Source organism: Amaranthus tricolor, chromosome 1 (assembly GCF_026212465.1).
Source record: "Amaranthus tricolor cultivar Red isolate AtriRed21 chromosome 1, ASM2621246v1, whole genome shotgun sequence".
NCBI classification, from domain to species: domain Eukaryota; kingdom Viridiplantae; phylum Streptophyta; class Magnoliopsida; order Caryophyllales; family Amaranthaceae; genus Amaranthus; species Amaranthus tricolor.
In genome coordinates this window covers 41,923,442-41,943,309 of record NC_080047.1, presented here as the reverse complement: position 1 = coordinate 41,943,309, position 19,868 = coordinate 41,923,442, and the positions used below count along the sequence as shown (strand labels likewise).

The following is a 19,868-nucleotide window of genomic DNA, read 5'->3' as shown; positions in this document are numbered from 1 at the left end:
AAGAAAAAATATACGGTATCCAGAAACAATAAACATAGTGTTGCAATATTTAAAAAAAACTTCTGCTTGATGTTTTCAGATTTCTGACGGGAAATACCATTCATATCTAATAGGTCCTTATTTTCCACAGAACTATACTAAAATTAAAAATCTCCTTTCTAGAACTTTTACCACATGTTGCCCTCCGCTGGGTAAGTGACATTTGTTTCTCATTATATTCCAATAGATAATGTAGAACTTGCACGCACCAATATCAGAACCCACAATCTTATACTAGCAAAAGTGCAAAAACTAACTCCAACCAAATGACAAATAGGTAATAATAAACCCATCAAAAAACAATAAAAGCATATCTCTGTAAATTTTAGAACTTTAAAGTTTAATACTTTTAAGTAACAATCTATAATCACAAATACCTCGCACGACGATTTCAAGAATGTCGTTACCATATAAAATTGTATATGCATATTGAATACTCACACCTACACACATATATATAGAGAGAACCAACCTTTGGTAATGTGTGGTAGTAAAATTATAAAATTAATAATACTCCATCATAGAGCTACATTGAAAAGGTAACACAAAACAAAACAAGATAGCAAGTTTCCGTCACTGATACAAACTGAAGACAAGAAACAGAAATTTGCAGTACAAATGTTTGACAATACCTCATCAATCATTTCAGCCACAACACTTTCAAGAACATCTTCTTTCACACCTTTCAATACGCCAAATATTTCCAAATGCTCTTTCACCTGCATCAATGGAGTTGCGCCAAAGCATATATAGAATTATACTTTCAAATCACCGATGCAAAAAAGAAAAGTTGACTTAAACAAAATCTACAGTGAAGAATACAAAAGGCAATCTGACCAGGGCATTGACATTTAGAATGCAGAAAATAACTCCTAAGCAATGACTTCAATGAATCTAGTCACCACCAGCATAAGAGCCATCTCACTTTTTCAGCCCCATGCAAAACGCTATGAGTTCCTTGTATTTTTTTTTTGTTGCCAGATAGTGTATAGAATGGCTTGCATAGGAAGTCATACTGCAATTGTTTTAAACCAACTCTGTGGCATATGTAATGAGAATGGAATCTATGTACCTTTATAGTTCACAGGAGCCAACTTATCTTGTGATTTGTAGCAAGTTAGGATCATAGTGCAAAAATGCGGTAACGGAACGGTGATATGGTTACGGGAGTAATGCAGTTAATGTAACGCCTAAACATAGGTCAAACTCATGAGATATCCCTTGATACGGCCACAAAAGCGGTATTTTACACCTTTACAACGCGGGAAATATGGTTAGTCTTTTTTTGAAAACCTTTGCAACACGGCTGATGTGATGCGATGCGACTTTATTTTTGCACTATGATTAGAATATAACTCATTTAGCATCGTTGCTGGCTACAGCTAAAATTTGCATCAATCACTAGATTTGGGAGAGCAAGAAGCATGTCATAGTCCGCACTCTTTAGATACGTATGCATAACCCCCACCCCACCCCCTCTCCCTAAAAAGGAAGTGAAATCTAAGATCGTTATCTCTCTCTCTCTCTAACATAACTATTAAAAAGGAAGTGAAATCTAAGATTGTTTTTACTAGGCATAATACTTTTTCAGTTGCATTAAGGATAATCTTCCTAAACCATCAGTCAAATACAGTATCACCAAATCAGACGGCCATAAAAACCCCAGTGATTAACCAGCAGTTCCCAGGTCGGACAAGGACTTGCTGTTCACATCCTTACATCTATCTGGATAATCAGCTTGAAATAAACATTTATATGCAGTATTTAGGTATACAATAACCAAATTTCTAGAAATACTTACACTTAGTTCCGGGAAAAGAATATCACTTTGAGGGCACACCCCCAAGTCCTTGCGGATATCATTCTGCATAAGCATAAGAAGAAAAAAAGATTGGACAGGAACCACAACATCAAAACATGTAAACAACCAATAAACACCAAAGATGAGCTAGTTGACAAAAATGATTCATTCCGTCACTGTTTCTACTAATATAAAAGGAGTGAACAAAATCGCCATAACTGAATGCCTCCGAATGTTTTTCAGAAACATAAACTAAAAAAACCAACCATTAGATGTTGAAATTATGATATCAAATGAAGACACAAACTAATTCTTCAGCAACAAAAAGATTGGAACTGGGGAAACTTCAACAGAAAGCATGCAAATGCAATACCCTCAAAATTGCCTTGAATCTATTGCACCTTAGATAACAGCGAGTCAGTGACATACACGAATTAATTTTCTTATTACACAATCAAAGCAGAAAAATCTACAGATAAAGAAGATTAATCCTTTTTGATGGAAGGACTCAAACAGTATACATAATATATTAATAGTTATGGTTACAAGAAGCAGAAAATTAACAAGCATCACCATCGACCTTAAGCAACTATACAAGTTCACAAATGAAGATGATGTATATAGCATAAAAGAAAGCTAAATAATCTTCCGAAGAGAAACTTACCATATCTGTCAATATATTTCTTCCGAAAACCAAAGCATCTCCAGAAGTTGGAGGAATAAGCCCAACAAGCATAGAGATGGTAGTGCTCTTACCCGCCCCATTATGTCCTACATAATCCAAGAAGGAAATTGAGGTAGGAGTATTAATATTATAGAGAAAGAATCAATTGTAGTCTTACAAGATAGCATAGAGTACCATAATCTATTTGGTATGACTTGGAATATCAACAAAATAATGTGATCTCAGTCTCATTTGGACTCGGAGAACTAGAAAGCCATTCAGTTTTCTCATGTTTGGTTCGACACTAACTTGTTCACAAAATAGTTCATGAAAGCAGACGATTGACAGATGAAACATCATTTACTAGTTAAGCAATTATTTGAAATTCTTCTGTTTCTTCTACAAAGAATTTGACCTCTTCAACTCCAAAGCTAAGTGTGATATATAACATGGAAAGGCATGCAGTAAGTTACAATCCACATAGTTTTAAGTACACATATCGAATGAAAGATCACTAGCAAATGAATATTTGACAGCTTAGACAATGTAGATCAACTAGAAGTAATGCAAAATAAACATAAGGGATGTATCACATACATACCTAGAAGTGCAAGAATCTGATTTTCGTACAAAGTCAGTTGCAATGAGTTAACTGCACAGCATTTTCCCTTTTTCGAGGCATATACTTTATTAAGATTCCTTATTTGAAGGCACCTACACAAAAATTGTTAAGCTAAAAGAAGGGGGAAAAAAGGGAGATTTCATCATATAGCCTTTTTTCAACTCAATCTACCTGCCTTCAACTTCATGCTGCTTCATCTCCAAACTTGTACCCTCCAATTTCACACCAGATTTAGAAGAATAAGTTCTCACACTATCATTCTCTCTCCGAAGAAAATTAGGTAATATATTCTTCCATGAAAATTGTGCACGATCTTCTATTGGAAGTACCTGAATACAAAATTAGATTTTTTATACTAAAGGTTAGAAAATATCAACTACAACACTCCATTACCCCAAACGCCACCTAAGCTCTCACCTAGGCATGATTAGGGGTGTCAAATGTGCACAACCTTAACATTTAGGAAAATATTAACCACCCAAGAAAAATAACCATACAAATTAAAAACTAGTTCTAACAAAACCATTAGAGAAAGACTCACAGTCATGTGGAACATAGTTTTTCTTTGCTTAAAAATTGGAACTCAGAAGTGTTAATGATGAGGAAGGAAGAATACTTGTGGTTGTTTTGGCATGATAAGCCATTCAGTTTTTTGTACTCTCTAAGTCCCATACATATATTCTACTTTAAAAAATCAATCCTAATTAACTTTGACTATTACTTACATTCCCAAAACCAAAGTACAGTAAAAACTGATAAATAAATATCTACTGCAAGAAATCATAACATATGCCTTGGCAAACCATATTTTGATTGATAATAAAGGTCAAATTTTAAAAGCAATGACCACCAGAAAGGCCTATAATTTTGCAAATTGAATGAATAATATTGTCTTGTGCAGATGTCTATAAAACCAAAAACTTCTGCTGTGTAATAGCATTTCATTTGCCAAGGAAAATTAATCACTAGATCATAATATAGCTGGCATTTCCGATCAGAATTGAAGAGTTAAAATACAGGAACAGACGAGAAAAGCAAGCAAAGTAGTAAGAAGTACAAATTTCCACAGATAATTCCTCCTCTACCGCAGCCCAACATTCATGCAGTTCAGTTACTATACCTTATCCAAGTAGATACCTATTGCACCATATAATATTGCATCAAATACCATCATGCTCAAACAAAGCAGAAAGTTGACGCCCGATGATTCCTACATGGGTCATACACATAAATCAGCATGTAAAGTAAACTAAGACAAAGAATGCAATCAAACAAATATTAGCATACACGCCATATATTGCTCCAACGCAATCCAACATGTGCCCTCTCATAATCAGCAAAGTTAATTGATCCCAACGCAAAGGCTGTGGGAGAAAGCAATGATGCAGTAGCTTTTAGTACCCTGGAAAAGTAAAAAAAAAAAATAAAAAATAAAAAAAAGATAAAATAAACACCCAAAATTCATGAATCCAATTGAGTAATGTCATTGTTAAAGATTCAAGTACTAACATTGAAACATCTGGATCATTGACAGTGTAATAAGGGAAGAAGGCTCCTAAAAATGAAAGTGTCCCAACAGCCACCGCTGTTTTAGCTCTTGTGAAAAATGTAGAAATTAAGAAAGAAAGTGTTATTGCACTCAGGCCAAAGAAAAAAAAGTACACAAACACCAGCGACTTATCACTGTATTCGAAAAGAGACCACATGGTGACAACTGTAATGATCCCGCTAGAGATTGCAAACTGCATATAAGGAAGAAGCAAAGAAAATGCATTTAGTCGATGTTCTCATACAGAAAAACAAACAAAAATCAAGTTATCATTACAGGCCAAACAATCCTGAAATGAGTCATTTACAGCCAACTCGGCACTTCTTAGTACAGATTAATACCTTGTTTGGACTGAAGGAATTGGAGCTAAAGGAGAGGGAGGCATTTGGAGAGGTATCATTTCCTTTGTTTGAATACCAATTTTTGAGAGGAATTTGGAAGGAAAGGATTTATAAGTGTTAAGTCCCTTCATTTTTTTGATAATCAAATCTCTTCAAAAGTGGAAAAAAGTTTTGCAAGGGAAATGAAAATTTCTCTTCCCCTCGCTTCCTATCCTTCCTAATAAACAAAGGAACTTCCTATATTATTCCCTCACCTTCACTTCCCTTCCCTCTCCCCCATTCTATACCTTTCTCTTCCCTCCTAAATTCTTATCCAAACAAAGTGAAAAGAAAAGGGGATCAAAATCAAACAAGATCAAGCAAAAAACCGGTGTTTCCTAATTTGGTCCTTCCCCCTTCTATTTCCATCTCAATTTTCTTGTACCCATATGCAATTTGGTAGCGAATTAGTTCTCTCTAATTCTCAAATTAGCGATTTCATTGTTGATTGAACAAGAGTGTAAATATGAGATGAACAAACTTCTTTTTCAAATTAATATTTTATAGAATCAGTCATCAATTTTAAGCAAAAGTCTTCTATTAATTGCATTCTATTCAAATTGCATCCAGAGTCAGTTGCCCAAAACAGTAACTGAATTCAATGAAACAACCTTTTCTGTTTATATCATCACAAAACCTTCAATATTTTTTCTAGTGACATGAAGTGTAGTAGCCTTAAAACGGAACTTGACAACTTTATGGAAAATTCAGTAAAGAAAATTCGAGACATAAACAAGATTCATAACTAGTAAACTTTGATAAATAAACAAAGACTCCTAACTATTAATGTAGCCTTTTGAGCTACTGCGGAACATGCAAGTTGTTGCTTTGAAGAAAGTTTTGGATAACAGTTGCTTTCCAAATGCCATTTCAAAAGGTGCAGCACATGATATACCTGAAGAGTGTATGTTATAAACCACGAGATTTGGAAAACATCCCTCTTAAGACCCATCATATAAAGCCCATCTCTGATTTTTTGCTCCTAGAACAACAACAGAATCAGCACAAGTCAAAAATACTATTAAGTTCGACATCATGAACAATTAAGAAAATATTTCAAGATAGAAAATATTTCTGAAGTTCTTGCCATTTGATATCCAACCTTTTCAAAGACAGAATAACTTATCAAGCGAGATATTGGATATAGAAAACCCAGCAGATACCTGATCATCACAATACATAAACAAAAGAAAAATCAAAGATCTGAACAACTAAAACTTATACTTTGCAGACTGAAGTTTCTTGTATAATTAAAAGCTACATACAGTACTCCCATGACTTTTTTAATTATGGATTGGAACTCGTCATCAGTGTAGTCACGAGTTGGAAATGGAACCAGCCTTATGTTTGAAGGGACATAGAGCATTGAAGGAAACTTCTGTAGGGAGACCATGTCGGAGAATTTCAACTCAGGAACATAAGAACCATCAGAGATGCTGCGATTATCAGTGTTCTGTGCAGAAAATATTATGAAGGAGTCGATAACTTGTTGAAGCTGCACCAAAAGTAAGATAAGAACAAATAAAGATCACAGCCTTCAGGGATTAAAATTAATGGGGACAAAAGTGCAAAGCTGGTGGAGATGCCAGCTAAAATAAGTTGCTTTATAGTCAAATAACTACATAGCATAGCTGAAGGCCTCAGTTAATGCACTAACAATTACTAAAGTGGTTGTAATGTCGTAGAATAGGAACCCTTCTTTCATAATTCAAATAAAAGTTTTGTTAAAAAAACACCTAGGTTTAGACAAGAAAGGTGTTTGAAGCAACAGAGCAATGGAATTTTAAAGGTCTAGATGTTCAATGTTTGTAATTTGCCACTAACAGTTATCATGCAATGAATCATTGGGCCCATGAAGTGCAAGGTTATACAGTTAGTTCTGTCACCCGTACCACATTCTCACTAAATATGCACCACAATCATGATGTTCACCATTCTTGTAGTTGTTATTGTCTTATAGGTACTAATTTAACTGGAACTATTTTATAGTATGAAGCATACTAAAGACTTTTAAGTCTAGTACACTCACATATTCAGAAATTCATTCATAACAAAAATGCATGGTAAAAGTAGTATATACTATATAGACACAATTCAAACTTACATACTAGATCATAAAGCGAGAGTAATTTTACCAAAAAGATAGGAATAAATCTTTCAAATGGCCAAAAAAAGGCATTAGGGTCCCGTGTAGAAAACAGTAACATAAAGGATTTTTTAACTTCTCATAAGATACACATTAGTAAAATTTTACAAAAGGAAACGTATGATCATGTTGGTAACAATGCATTCTTTTTTCTATTTGGTTATTATACATGCTGATGGTATTAATATATGGTAGGCACAAAATCATCAAAAGCCAACAAGTGGCATGGTATTTAGAGCGTAGATTAGGCAATCGAGAGATTGGAGAAATCAAAATTGTTGTTAATCAAAAGACAACATGTTAGTATGAACCAAGTGGTAATACGATATGGCAAAAAATGTTGTTTATAAGTAGCAGTTCAATGTGGCAAAATATAGCTCAGAGTTCAGACTTCAAACAATCAATAATACTTAAAGCTACTTCAACTGTTTTCTGTTTTAAAGTCTCCAAACCTACAATATTACTTAATGAGCACAAAACATTATGACAAAATTGCATTTAAGTTTAGCTTCCCAAAACAATCCATTCAGGAATTGAAGGAACAAAAAGGATTTGCAGATTGAAGTACACGGGTAAAGCCTAACCTAACTCTACATTTCACCTCAAGTACCCATGTCCAATACAAAACAATCCCACAAAAAAATGGGATACTCCAACATTTTATCAGGGAGCCAAAATAAAAATTATTAAATAATAGCAAAATTGGACACTTATCCGACACTAGATATGTAAAATAGAGTTGAACCATGAATCACACAATCCATAGTTGAAACATCTTCAAAATCTTGTCTAACAGGAAGATCGAAAGAGAACTGAATAGCTGATACATGACCACACATGTTCCCTTAATAAACTACCCCATCCCCAAGGTTCTTTTAGATACAGATGCCAACCTGGCACTGCATTGCTTTTCCTATGAGCAATTATAGTAAATTACATATCAGTGGCAAATTAAACAGAGGCAGGAAGACATGGGTAGGAAATGTGAGAAATCGTTGGAAGTGATAATAGAAAGGAAAAGAGGTCATACAGTCAAGAAGCCACTAAAGCCATATTGCATAATTGGAATGGTGTTCACACCCAGCTCCAAGTCATTAAGATAAGGACCATCAACATCCATAATGGTTTTGACATCAGGAAACCCAGAGAACGCCCAAGTGTGGTTAAGGCGTATACTGTAGTCAAAAATCTTGGGACCTTGACTGTGAAATACTACAGCCCCCCTGATTTTAGGATTCGGACAATTCCTGAAACAAAATCAAACAATTGGTTCAGTTCACAGTGAAAAGTAGATGTACAGATTGTGTATGTGATGGTCTCTCAAGAAATTTTCCGTGTAGTAAATCTAAACCAACAGATGTACATTGAAAAAACATTTCCATACCTAATGCAATGAAGAAGCTCCCACCTAGGATGGGTTTGGGGGTCAGACGTACGTAACCTTACCCTTGTTATACACTTGTTAGTGATAACAAAGAGATTGTTTCCGATTGACCCTTGGTAGCAAACATCATCTCCAACTTCCCATAAATAAAAGTGCACATGAGTTAATGGGCCAGTTTACAGTAGTCCCAAAGAGCTGTAAATTTTTGCCCCCCATCAAAATAAGGGACCTAATGTACATCCACAAAAGTTGTAGCAAAATAAGAAAAAGTTGTAACAAACTAAGAAACGATATAAGTAGAGGATCCTCTCAATAAACCAACCAAAACAAAGACGATAAATCTATGATTGCCCAAACAGCATCTAAAAAAAATTATTGGCCCAATTCATTTTGGAAACCGTAAAATTTAGCAACTAAACAATGAATGCCCAAAAAAAGAACTATAAGAAAAAACTTGCTACTTCGAAATAGAGGGTCTCCAGTTCTCCAAACTTATGGGTCTACGCTCTGCATGAAAATATTTTACATCCTAAGCACGTCAAAGTTGGTCATACATGACTTACAATCAAAACTTGCAAAATGTATTTCAGATGAATAGATTGAATATTCTGTGTTCACTTTCATGTACCAGCAAAAGAAAGCGGAAGAAAGCTTGGAATGAGGAAAAATATTTGATGGCTATGCAATGCTCTAAAAAAGTGTAGTCCATAGACTGAAATCATATTTCAAGAACATTAATTTAAAAGTTGAAAGATAAATCCACCTTTTTAATGGATTCAAAGATATAAATAACCAAAGAAAGGAAAGAAATGGTTGACAAAGATCAACAAAAACTCATGAAAATCCGAAACACTGAAACAAAATTCCAGCAACTATATATATGTCCTTTTATCCTCTCATATTAATTTAGAGCCACCAACCAGAAATTTCATCTCTATTGAGATTTCAACACGCTATTACTCTAATTCCATTAAATGGCTCCCACCTAGGGTGGGGTTTGGGATGGTCGAATGTACGCAACCTTACCCTAGCTAACGATAAAACCAACAAAGAGGTTGTTTCCAATTGAGCCTTCTAAGCAAAATGAGTCATTTTACTTTAGTCCATAAATTGAAACCAAAGAACATCAAATCTTTGGCCCATTCTTCTCTATTGAGATATACATAAATACATAAGCAATTACATATTTAAATCTAAACAAATCAAGAACATAGCATCAAAGATATACGAAAACAAAATCAATGTTACAAAATCAATCTATTCAAGAAGAGGACCCATGGAAAATCATGCAAAAGAGAAACCCGACACAAAGTAGCAAATAAGTAAAAATGAATGAAGAACACAACTAAGAGCACCCAAAAGAGCATGTAAATACACTTCAATTAAATAGAAAAAATGCTCAAATTAATCAAAGATTCATCTTTGAAAGGGAAGAACACCATGTCAAATAAAGAAACAACAAACATTCTGACAATGGTTAGTTGAAAATGAGTATAGCTTTGTGACTCACTTATTTCGGTTGCAGGTACCATAGAAATCTGAGCGAATGTAGGTTTCAAGTTCCACTTCGTCCTCGTAGACTCTGGCAACCAACTGTGGTGAAAGGAAAACAAGACAGGATAAATCTCAATTTTAAATATATATTTCAGGCTCATGTGATTCAGGTAAATGAAAACATGTAAAGGATATTTCATCTTTCATGGATGATTTTAGACAAATAAGATGATCAGATCATTAAAACTGAGCTAAATTTCAAGTCCCCTTCCCCCATAATTCAAAAACAGGACTTAATTAAGCCTTACAAACAACGGACAAGGTGACACTTTTTTCTTTTTTCAAGAATGACAAGTCGGTTGAATACAACGTGATGCAGGCAGTAAAATAAAATTGAGTTTCAACAATAGTGTCGCCTAATTTGTGAGAATTTTCAACAAATTTCATCCAAAAATAACTCACATTGCAACAGAAAATAACTTTAATTCAAAGGTTGCTCCAAAATAGTTATAAGACTTGGGAGTATTACATTTATGATTTATCCCAGCACAAAAAACAAACACAATATCCTCCCCCAACCCAGGGAAGGTAGAACAGAGATCACCACCAAACTCGATATCCAAGTGAAAAATAAGATTTCTTCCACAGTTATTCTGTTCGGAGTTGGGTATTTGTCTATTCTAAAACTCTTCCAGGTACCTTCAATCTGACAGATGTACATGTCTATACGCAACGACCAAAATTAACCAAAGAACTTAATAAATCCATCAAGGGAATGTCTAAGAAACTCCTTTAAAAAGTTTTAGAGATATAAAATAAATGAATAGCCGGTCTTGTATGAGACCATCTCACCGTGAGACGAATCCATACAAAAGGTCCATTAGTAAAAAAAAAACATTAAAAAAAACAATAAAAACTGAATTTCCACTTGTACAAGAAGCAATTTTTTTAAAAGAATAGTTTGGGCTGATCCAATTGAAGTTGTCTCACGGTGAGACGGCCTCAATAAGAATTAGTGATAAATGAATACCCTACACCTACAAAAATGTGAGTCCAATGGGTGCCATTAAAGCAGAAGAAAACCACAGTTATTGGTTGATATATATAGAGAGAGATATCCCAAATAAAACTTCTCAGAAACAGAATGTCTCATCCATTGTGTTTATAATACAGAAATAGTTAAAATAATAATAAAGCGGAATGACTCATGAATTCACAATCAAGGATACAACTTACATGGAAAAATAACTAGAAAACCATGAATCTGTGACAGTTGTTATCATTACAGAAATAGCTTAATAAATGATTAAACTAAATGAATTGCAGTAGCAACGCTTGACTATGAAGCAAGGAAATTACACAGGCCAAGCAACACAGACCTTCAGCAAAGGAAATCGCAATGACAACAAGTTGATCATTGTGCTTGTCTCACTTGAGTTAGGGGCAAAAGCCAAATACTCATTCTTAGCTAGTAAAACCTCCAAAATCTGATCAAACGGTTGAGAAATATCACTTTTGCCAACCTCCACCAGCATATCCTTCCGAATATACCTAAAAGATTCAACAAGAAAGGCACCATTATACTTCTGCAAATGTTCAACTTTACAAGTTAACTTTTTTTACAGGTTAAAACTAATAGAAAAACTTTTAAAATATCATAACACAACAATAGAAACAAGGACAAATTGACAACTATCCAAAATTTGTTATTCTTGATATCAGATTAAAGGATACTAACAGAGTAATGACTCTTAAATTACAATTCTGTTCTCCAAACATCCATAATGAAGTTGCCTGACATGTCTGGATTTAATTATTTTTAAAAAACTCCTTTAATTCCTTTTATAGAAAATTCTGCCTCCAATTAGAAGTTTGAAGCACAACCCTTAAATTGGAATAAGATAGATAGATAAATAGTACTCAATCTTCAATTTAATTTGAAAGCTTTGTAGTTTCTGATAGTTCCATTATAGTTCTTTCAAAATAAATTCTTATAAACCATAACACACAAGAAAGGACAAGTTTCCGAACTCTAATTTGCAGAGAGGGGAAATAGAGTCAGGACACAACAGCAAAATCTATTGCAACATACGGTTGGGCACGGTGAATACGTGTGTCAACTTGAGTTCGAACACCAATCAACATCAGCATCACAGCTGTAGGAAGAAATATCTACACACAAAAACTTTAATCAATAAATAACTCAAAAAAGAAACACACAGTTCGTATTTACCACTTCTGACTATAAGCAAAATAATACAGGCATAGATTCAAATAACAAACACAAAACATAAACTAATATTTCTATAGGGAAAAAACAAACACACAGTTTGACACACATTCCCCAAATACACATGCAGATTGCAGATATCCAATGCTTGGCACCGAGCGGCAAAAAAAGCACGTATGTGATCACATAAGTTCCAATGAGGCCTAATAAGCCAAAAATCTTTCAGGAGTCCTAGCAAGTCGAACAAGTTCAGGTTCAAATGATTTACATTATGAGCTAAACAAGATCATTACACAGCTACGCTAAAAATAAGGTGAAGAGAATGCACTCGTAATATTCTGAAATCGTTCTTGTTCTCACCTCAAGAATATATAAAGATTATAAACAGTTGAAGGATATTCATCTATTCTTTCAACTAGTATATAGAAAAGACTCAAAAAATACAATTCATACTTCTTCAATCAAAATTTTGGGAGCTTACACAACATTGTTACACGAATGAAGTAGAAAACTTTCACACGAGTGTATAGCAATAAGGCCCTTCTCAGTGTAATAGCCAAATAATGGAATACTAAAAATCCAAACAAACATATCGAAATTCCTTCAAGAAAAAGTTTTACGTAAGGCTTCCATAATGGCATCAAATATCCCAATACCCTAAATGTATGCAGTTCTCTATAAAAGAATAAAGAGTGAGAGACCATTTACCTTTTTTATTCTAATCAAAACTTTAACATAGCCGTGAACCTGATGAATTGTTCATCGGCACTAAAGACAAGAGGGGAAAAACATTTTAAGTATTTTTCATTTACAAATTTATAAAAATTAATAAAACTCCCCCCGAACTTGTAAAACGTATAAAAAAATCTGTTTGATCCCCCCAACCATAATTTTTTCTTAGTCCCCTTGAGTTTGCACCATTGACTTGATAAAGGAATCACGGGTTTCTTAGTCGCTGGTGTAAACTCAAGGGGGCACAAGCATCAATTCTCTCACCATTATAGCTAATTTTCCAAATTACTACTGAGGACAGAGGAAAGGTCCTTATATATACATTAACAGTCTGATATGCAACAAAGACATTTGTATTCACCCTTGAAAGCAAACATCATGTTCATCTTCACATAAGATTTGATGAGTCCTTTTACTTTAATCCATTATAATTGAAAACAAAAGAAATAAATTTTTGGCTCTAAGAATTGATAATACAAGTGTTAATTGAACAAATATTCTAAAATTTTTGATATATTCAAAAACCAAAGGAAATCCAAACCTCTCTTGGTTCATTTGGAAGCTCGTGGTTCCATTTTCAAAAGTAGGTTAATGACACAATTGCTACTATACTCATTGATTTAGAAATGTAAACCAAACAACTATATCCAAAGTTTTGACTAGCCAACCAAAGCTCAAATGGGTGCCTCGTAGTAAATCCACTTACTTTCAATATATTAGGCTTGACCAAATAGGAAATAGATCCACCCCCTCCCTGCTGCATCATATTGAAATGATATGACCAAAAAGTGCAATTCTAATCATTCTATCTTCGCATTCTAGTTTTTAAAATTCATTTGTTCAGCTTGAGACAACTAAAGGTGCAAAATCTTCTCTCAAATCTATTATTTGGGCCTAAAACCCCAAAATTGAGGTTTCACTCAGCCAACCAATCAGTCAGAAGTTTTTCTCGCGGGATATATCCTCTCCTTCTTCTATCACTACAACTTCAAGAAAATCCGTCCCTATTTTCAAAGCGTGCTATAAGTAGGGAAATTAGGTGTTCTGAAAGCATCATAATGAGTGCAACATTGTGTTCCACAAGTGTATGAAAACCGCATCTTTTCCTAATGAGGAGAAATCACCGGCTTTAATACACAAAGTGGATTTTATAATCATCAAATATCAGTTAAAGAACTTCAACCAAAAAGTCTGACATCAGAATAAAGTCGGACGCTATTACCGTTTTAAGTCAAACAAACTCAAAACGTTTCCAATCTAGTGTACACTTTAGTTAAATATAACAACTAATCTAATTTAGAAAGTAAACACATTTCAACTGCCATAAAAGGCATATGAAACAAAGAAATTTTAAAATTCAATGCTCATCCGGTGATAAAAATATTCGCCTGTTGCAATTGAAATCACACTTGAATTGAATCAATCTCGGATTAACCTAAATTCACGTAAAGTGGAAACGTTATTAAAAAAATTTTAAAAATTAAAATGATCAAAGTGACACTGAAAAAAAAAAATCAATTGCGTGTGCACCTGTTTCATCGAAAACAGCAAAAAGAACAGCAAAAAAATATCAAAGAGCAGAACGACGATCACCATTTACAACTTGAATTAAAAAAAATTAAATGGAAGTGAAGAATCAGAAACCTCAGCAAAGGTAACGTAAGGATGACGAATCTTCAAAAGCCAATTCTTGCGAAGCATGGCCTTCAACTGACGCTTTGATTCCCCCATGATCACCGAAAAGGGAGAAGTACGAAACCCTAATTTGTTAGCGAGTCACCGGAAATGCATCGGAAATGGAGTAAAAAATGAAGAATAAAGAAGTGTTTAGTTGAAGTTAGAGTAGAATAAAAGCAGTCAAGAGGTGGCGGGCAGGCGGGCGGGAGAAAGTTGAAAAGAGTAAGGTGTAGACAAGTGTTGGGTTTGGAATTTTGTGAATTGGGAAGTTTCCTTTAGATTTTGTTTATTCAATGTATATGTTGTTTTCAACATGAAGGAAATTTATGGGTTTCCTTTGGATAAAATTTGGATATTGAGGCATTTGAAATACACTCACTTAATATTAATTTAATTTGATTTAATTTTAAAATAAATTGAAAAAACTTTGATTTTTGGTCGATCTAAAATTTATAATTTGAAATTTATCTAATTTATCTATAACTGTTACTAAAATAAAACACGGATGACATCATCCCTTTTTAATATTGCTTATGTGTCACAACCTCAACAAGTTTTTCCTCCAAAAGTCAATGATGATGTCATTGTTATTATGACTAATATTTATATCTTTGATTGTACTTATATCATTTAATGTATCAGAAAACCATGTATTTTATTTCTTTTTTTTCAATCATTTTTTAAATCTTTTCAATTTTATTTATTAAATGATTATAAAATCTTAATTTATACAAATATGTCATAAATTTTAATAAAATTTTATGTATTGCACGGGCACTATCTAGTGATCTAAATAAAACAACTCTACTTTAATCTATAAACCAAAGGAGAAACACTTTGAATTTCATTTCAAATTACATCATAGATGCTCGTATGACCAATGGGATATGGTCTATGTGTTTATTTAGGACTAAAATAATGTTACTAACCTTACTTTGAAGTTTGAAGTAATAAACAATTGGTTCCTATGTTAGCTCGGATTGATTAAAGAATATTGAATTGAAGCAACTAAAAATTAAAGGCTTGTTTATGTTATCGGTATTAATTGGTGATTATGGAAATGATTCATAGTGTAAATTTACATAGTATGTATCATATCATTTTCATGGTAATAAACACTTGAACATAAAAAATATTTTTTTTTCACAATTTTCCTTTAGCACTTGATACTACATTTTCAAATGTCAATGTATTGGAATGAATTTTGTGAAAAAATTAAGATTGTTGAAGGAGAAAAACCAAGAGCATTAAACTTGTCATGAAATTTACACTAACTTTACTAAATAAGGCGTAAAAGTTGTAATAACGTGGGAGTGAAAATGAAGTGCACGATACAAAAAAAAAGGAAAATATTTCACATAATTATATTATTGTAACTAATAAGGAACTAAAGATTTTGCATATGGTATTTATTGATTTTAAGAAGGTTTCTAATAATATACCACAAACTATTTATATGGGATAGCTTTGATGCTAAAGGAATATAGTGAAATATAATAATACAATACAAGATATGTTTGATAGAGTCATGGTAAGCATTCAGTCACCTGTAGGGATAATCATGCTTTTTTTTTAGTAGAAGTGACTTTGCATCAAGGGTCGACTCTAAGCCCTTTTTTTAAATGTTCCTTATGTTTCATTTTGAATGTTACCTTTGGAATATTTATACAATGAAAGAAATTTCATGTAAGGTATTTCATTGATTAATAATTTATCAAAAGTATATACATATGGGATTTCATTACATTTGTTTCGATGTATAAAATTCTAATACATATTTATTATAATTTTTTATAAAAATTATTTATAGCTTGACACGAATCATGCTTCAAAACTGTGCAAAGGTCAATGTAACCAACACAATGAAACGTAAGGAGTATAACTAATACTTAGTGATTAGTCCAAATCTATTTGTGAAAGTGTTTCTTGATACATGCTATTTGCTAACAACATTGTGCTCGTAGTAGAAGCCAATGAAGAAGTTAGTGTGAGGCTCGAAGATTGGAGGGTAACTATAGAAGGAAAGCATAAAGATGCGAATAGGTCGTTATAAAAAAGAATAGTTGCGATGCAATTTTAGTGGGGGTGAGCAAGTAGGGGAATCTCAGATGTCTGTCGAAGAAGATGTTATTTCACAAGCAACCATATTTAAATATATAGAATCGGTAATCTAGAGTAACGAGAAGTTTAACAAAAATGTAATGAATCAAATTCGAGGTTGATAGCTTAAATGGAGAGCATGCATTAAGGCATTGCGTGATAGGAATTTTATTGACTAAATCAAAAGGTAAAGTTTATCGAGTTGTTTAACCCACCTTATTGTATGAAGCAAAGTGTTGGCCAGTTAAAAAGATATATAAGAATAAAGTGAAAGTAGTAGAGATGCGAATGTTAAGATGAATATAAGGACACACTAGGGTGGATATATAAGATTAGGAACCGGGTTTTGAGAGAGAGGGTATGGGTTGCATCTACCTCTGCAAAAATATTTATAAGTATGAGATGGTTTGAACGTGTGCAACGAAATAAAATTGACGCGTCTATGAGAAGGGCGGAAAACATCAAAATCGGTGAAAATAAAAGTCATTGTAGGCATAAGAAAACGTAAGAGGAGCAATTAGGGATGACATAAGTGAACAATTGGCCTTTATTAAGGTTTTGCTATGAGTCACTTCATATTTGTATTCAGTGACACATCTTGAGCAGAAAGATATAAGGGTCAATTTCAAAATTGTTATTTAAACAAAAAAAAGACTAAAATTTGAACTCTCAATCTTTTAATAAAATAAAATCAAACTCTTAACCATTAAACCACATAGTTTTAAAGTATAACTCAGATAATATTTTAGTTTTATATATGATAAATCCAAAATTTTTCACCTAATAAATTATTGTTTGTAGTGGTCTTTTATGAGATAACAAGAAATAATTTTAGTAAAATATGGAGTATATAGTACATGTTGTTTTGCCAATGATATTGTATTAGTGAATGAAATTAAAGACGGGTCTAGTAAAGCTAGATTTGTGGAGGTAGCGGTTAGAATCAAAAGGGTACATAGTTTGAACCAACTACAACTGTAATGTAAAACTTAATTAATGGCTTAGTAAAAGATTAGTTCTTGCGTTTCATCCCTCTAAATTTGAAAATTTAATAGAATAAGTAAATTAGTATAAAAAATTTTAAAAAAAGTAACTTCTAAACTTAAATTTTTAAGTATTTTTTATCTAGAGTACAGGTTTTGAGGTTGTTCGCTATTATTAAATGGTGAACAAATAAGCTTGGTCCAAAAATGTCAAGCGAACAAAGATTTTAAATCATTTTTGACCAAACTTTTTTGTTCATTGTTAATAACAGCGAACAATTACAAGGCTAGTTTTTGTTCCAATTTTAATTGTTATTTTTTTGGGCCATGTAAATTTTACAAGGCTGATTTTCATCATAAAACTTATTTTATGCATTGTTCCAAAAAAATATATTACCCCTTTTGAAAATATATTCGGTGTTCTCTGTTACAAAATACTCATATTATAATTATTGACACTATTCATCATAAACTTATTTTATGCATTGCGGCTAATATTTTTAAGAAAAAATATAATAAAATAGGATCTTGTTTAAATCATTTAATTGTATATTTTCGTAATATCATTTTTTATAATTTTTACTTATGTATAATTCAATATATAAATGATCAAAATAAGATATATAGTTACATAAAAAGTTAAATGTAACAAAAAAAATTAATTGCATTTCAAAACTTCTAAAAATACATTCACCAAATTATAACACAAATCAATACAAAACCCAACTTATTATTCCCGATTCCCATGCTACAAAGCATATGCAAGTTTTACAAATTACAAAGCATACAAGATTAGGGCTGCACACGGTCCGGTCTGGTCTGGTTTGACAGAAAAATCAGACCAGACCAGAAATTCCGGTCTGGAAATTTTCCAGACCAGACCAGACCAGTCAAGAGACCAGACCAGACCAGACCAGACCGTTCTAGAACGGTCTGGTCTACGGTTTTTTTTTTTTTTTTTTTGTATTTTTTTAATTGAGTGAGAATCTAAGATAAACGATAATCTGTAAACAAAATACATCATCAACATATTAACATTCAACATATCAAACGAGTAATACCAACATATTAACATTCAACATTCAACATAATTAGCAATTTAACATTCAGAATTTCAGAATGTTGATTCTTCCAATACTAGAAATCTACAATCAAACAAAATGGTGATTCTTCCAAATTCCAATCAAACCCTAAAACTGAAAATTAAGCAATTACACATGTTAAACATAAAACAGAAGTCAACAAACGGTTAGATTTAATATCAGTTGCTATATCATGTTCACGGGAATTGACTGTGAAATATATGTGAATTATATTCTTGTATGATTGCTTAGTAATTGTCAAGATTGCTTAGATTTAATATCAGTAATACCAACATAGTCAAGATTGCTTAGTCAAGTTGTAACACAGGCCACCAATTATTAACATAAAATGCCAAATTGTCAATGGAGGATGCCAAACAAAAACCCTAAAAATCAAAAACTGATAAAAAAACCCTAAAAATCAAAAAAATCAACCAATATACTTACATTACGAGATTCTACACTTGATTCCGTGGTGAATGGTGAGATTGGAGAATGAAGATTGGAGGACTGTCGACTTTGAAGCTTGAAGGAGGCGTCTTTGAAGGAAGCAGAGGCGTCTGGCGTCTTTGAAGAGAGGTCGATGGGTTGAAGCTTGAAGAGTTGAAGGAAGCGAGGCGTCTTTGAAGGAGGTCGATGGGTTGAAGCTTGAAGAGTTGAAGGAAGCGAGGCGAGGCTGTGCAGGAGGCGAGGTCGAGGAAGAGAGGAGAATGGGAAAAGGCGAGGAATGAGAGAGGAGGCGAGGAATGGGAGAGGCAGCCAGCAGGAATCACGACTAGTTGCCCTAATCCCCTAAAATTTGATTTTATTACGGTTTTCCGGTCCGGTCTGGTCTGAAAATTTTAAAACCGGGACCGGACCGTTTTGGATTACGGTCTGAAAAAAAAAACCAGACCAGACCATTTAGACCGTAGACCAGACCAAATATTAAATTTACGGTTTGGTCCGGTTTGGTTTACGGTTTAGACCAAATCGTGTTCAGCCC

The 19,868-nt window shown here is 33.2% G+C and overlaps 1 protein-coding gene across 2 annotated transcripts in view; it reads right to left on the bottom strand.

Moving 5' to 3' along the window:
• Positions 1-15,047, bottom strand: part of LOC130813371 (ABC transporter A family member 1) — a 33,805-nt gene extending 18,758 nt beyond the window's left edge. Inside the window, exons 1-16 of one of the 2 annotated variants that reach the window (XM_057679203.1) lie at positions 14,686-15,047; positions 12,172-12,251; positions 11,459-11,630; positions 10,096-10,178; positions 8,232-8,448; positions 6,321-6,550; positions 6,158-6,218; positions 5,951-6,037; positions 4,636-4,868; positions 4,414-4,528; positions 4,247-4,336; positions 3,298-3,455; positions 3,106-3,218; positions 2,505-2,611; positions 1,841-1,903; positions 672-758 (exon numbers count right to left, since the gene is read on the bottom strand). In XM_057679203.1, coding sequence (XP_057535186.1) covers positions 672-758; positions 1,841-1,903; positions 2,505-2,611; positions 3,106-3,218; positions 3,298-3,455; positions 4,247-4,336; positions 4,414-4,528; positions 4,636-4,868; positions 5,951-6,037; positions 6,158-6,218; positions 6,321-6,550; positions 8,232-8,448; positions 10,096-10,178; positions 11,459-11,630; positions 12,172-12,251; positions 14,686-14,772 — 1,983 coding nt within the window. In that variant the 5' untranslated portion in view covers positions 14,773-15,047. Of the gene's footprint in view, positions 1-671; positions 759-1,840; positions 1,904-2,504; positions 2,612-3,105; positions 3,219-3,297; positions 3,456-4,246; positions 4,337-4,413; positions 4,529-4,635; positions 4,869-5,950; positions 6,038-6,157; positions 6,219-6,320; positions 6,551-8,231; positions 8,449-10,095; positions 10,179-11,458; positions 11,631-12,110; positions 12,252-14,685 lie in introns of those variants that run through there. The other variant, XM_057679207.1, reaches the window with a different exon arrangement.
• Between the last annotated feature and the right edge of the window lie 4,821 nt (positions 15,048-19,868).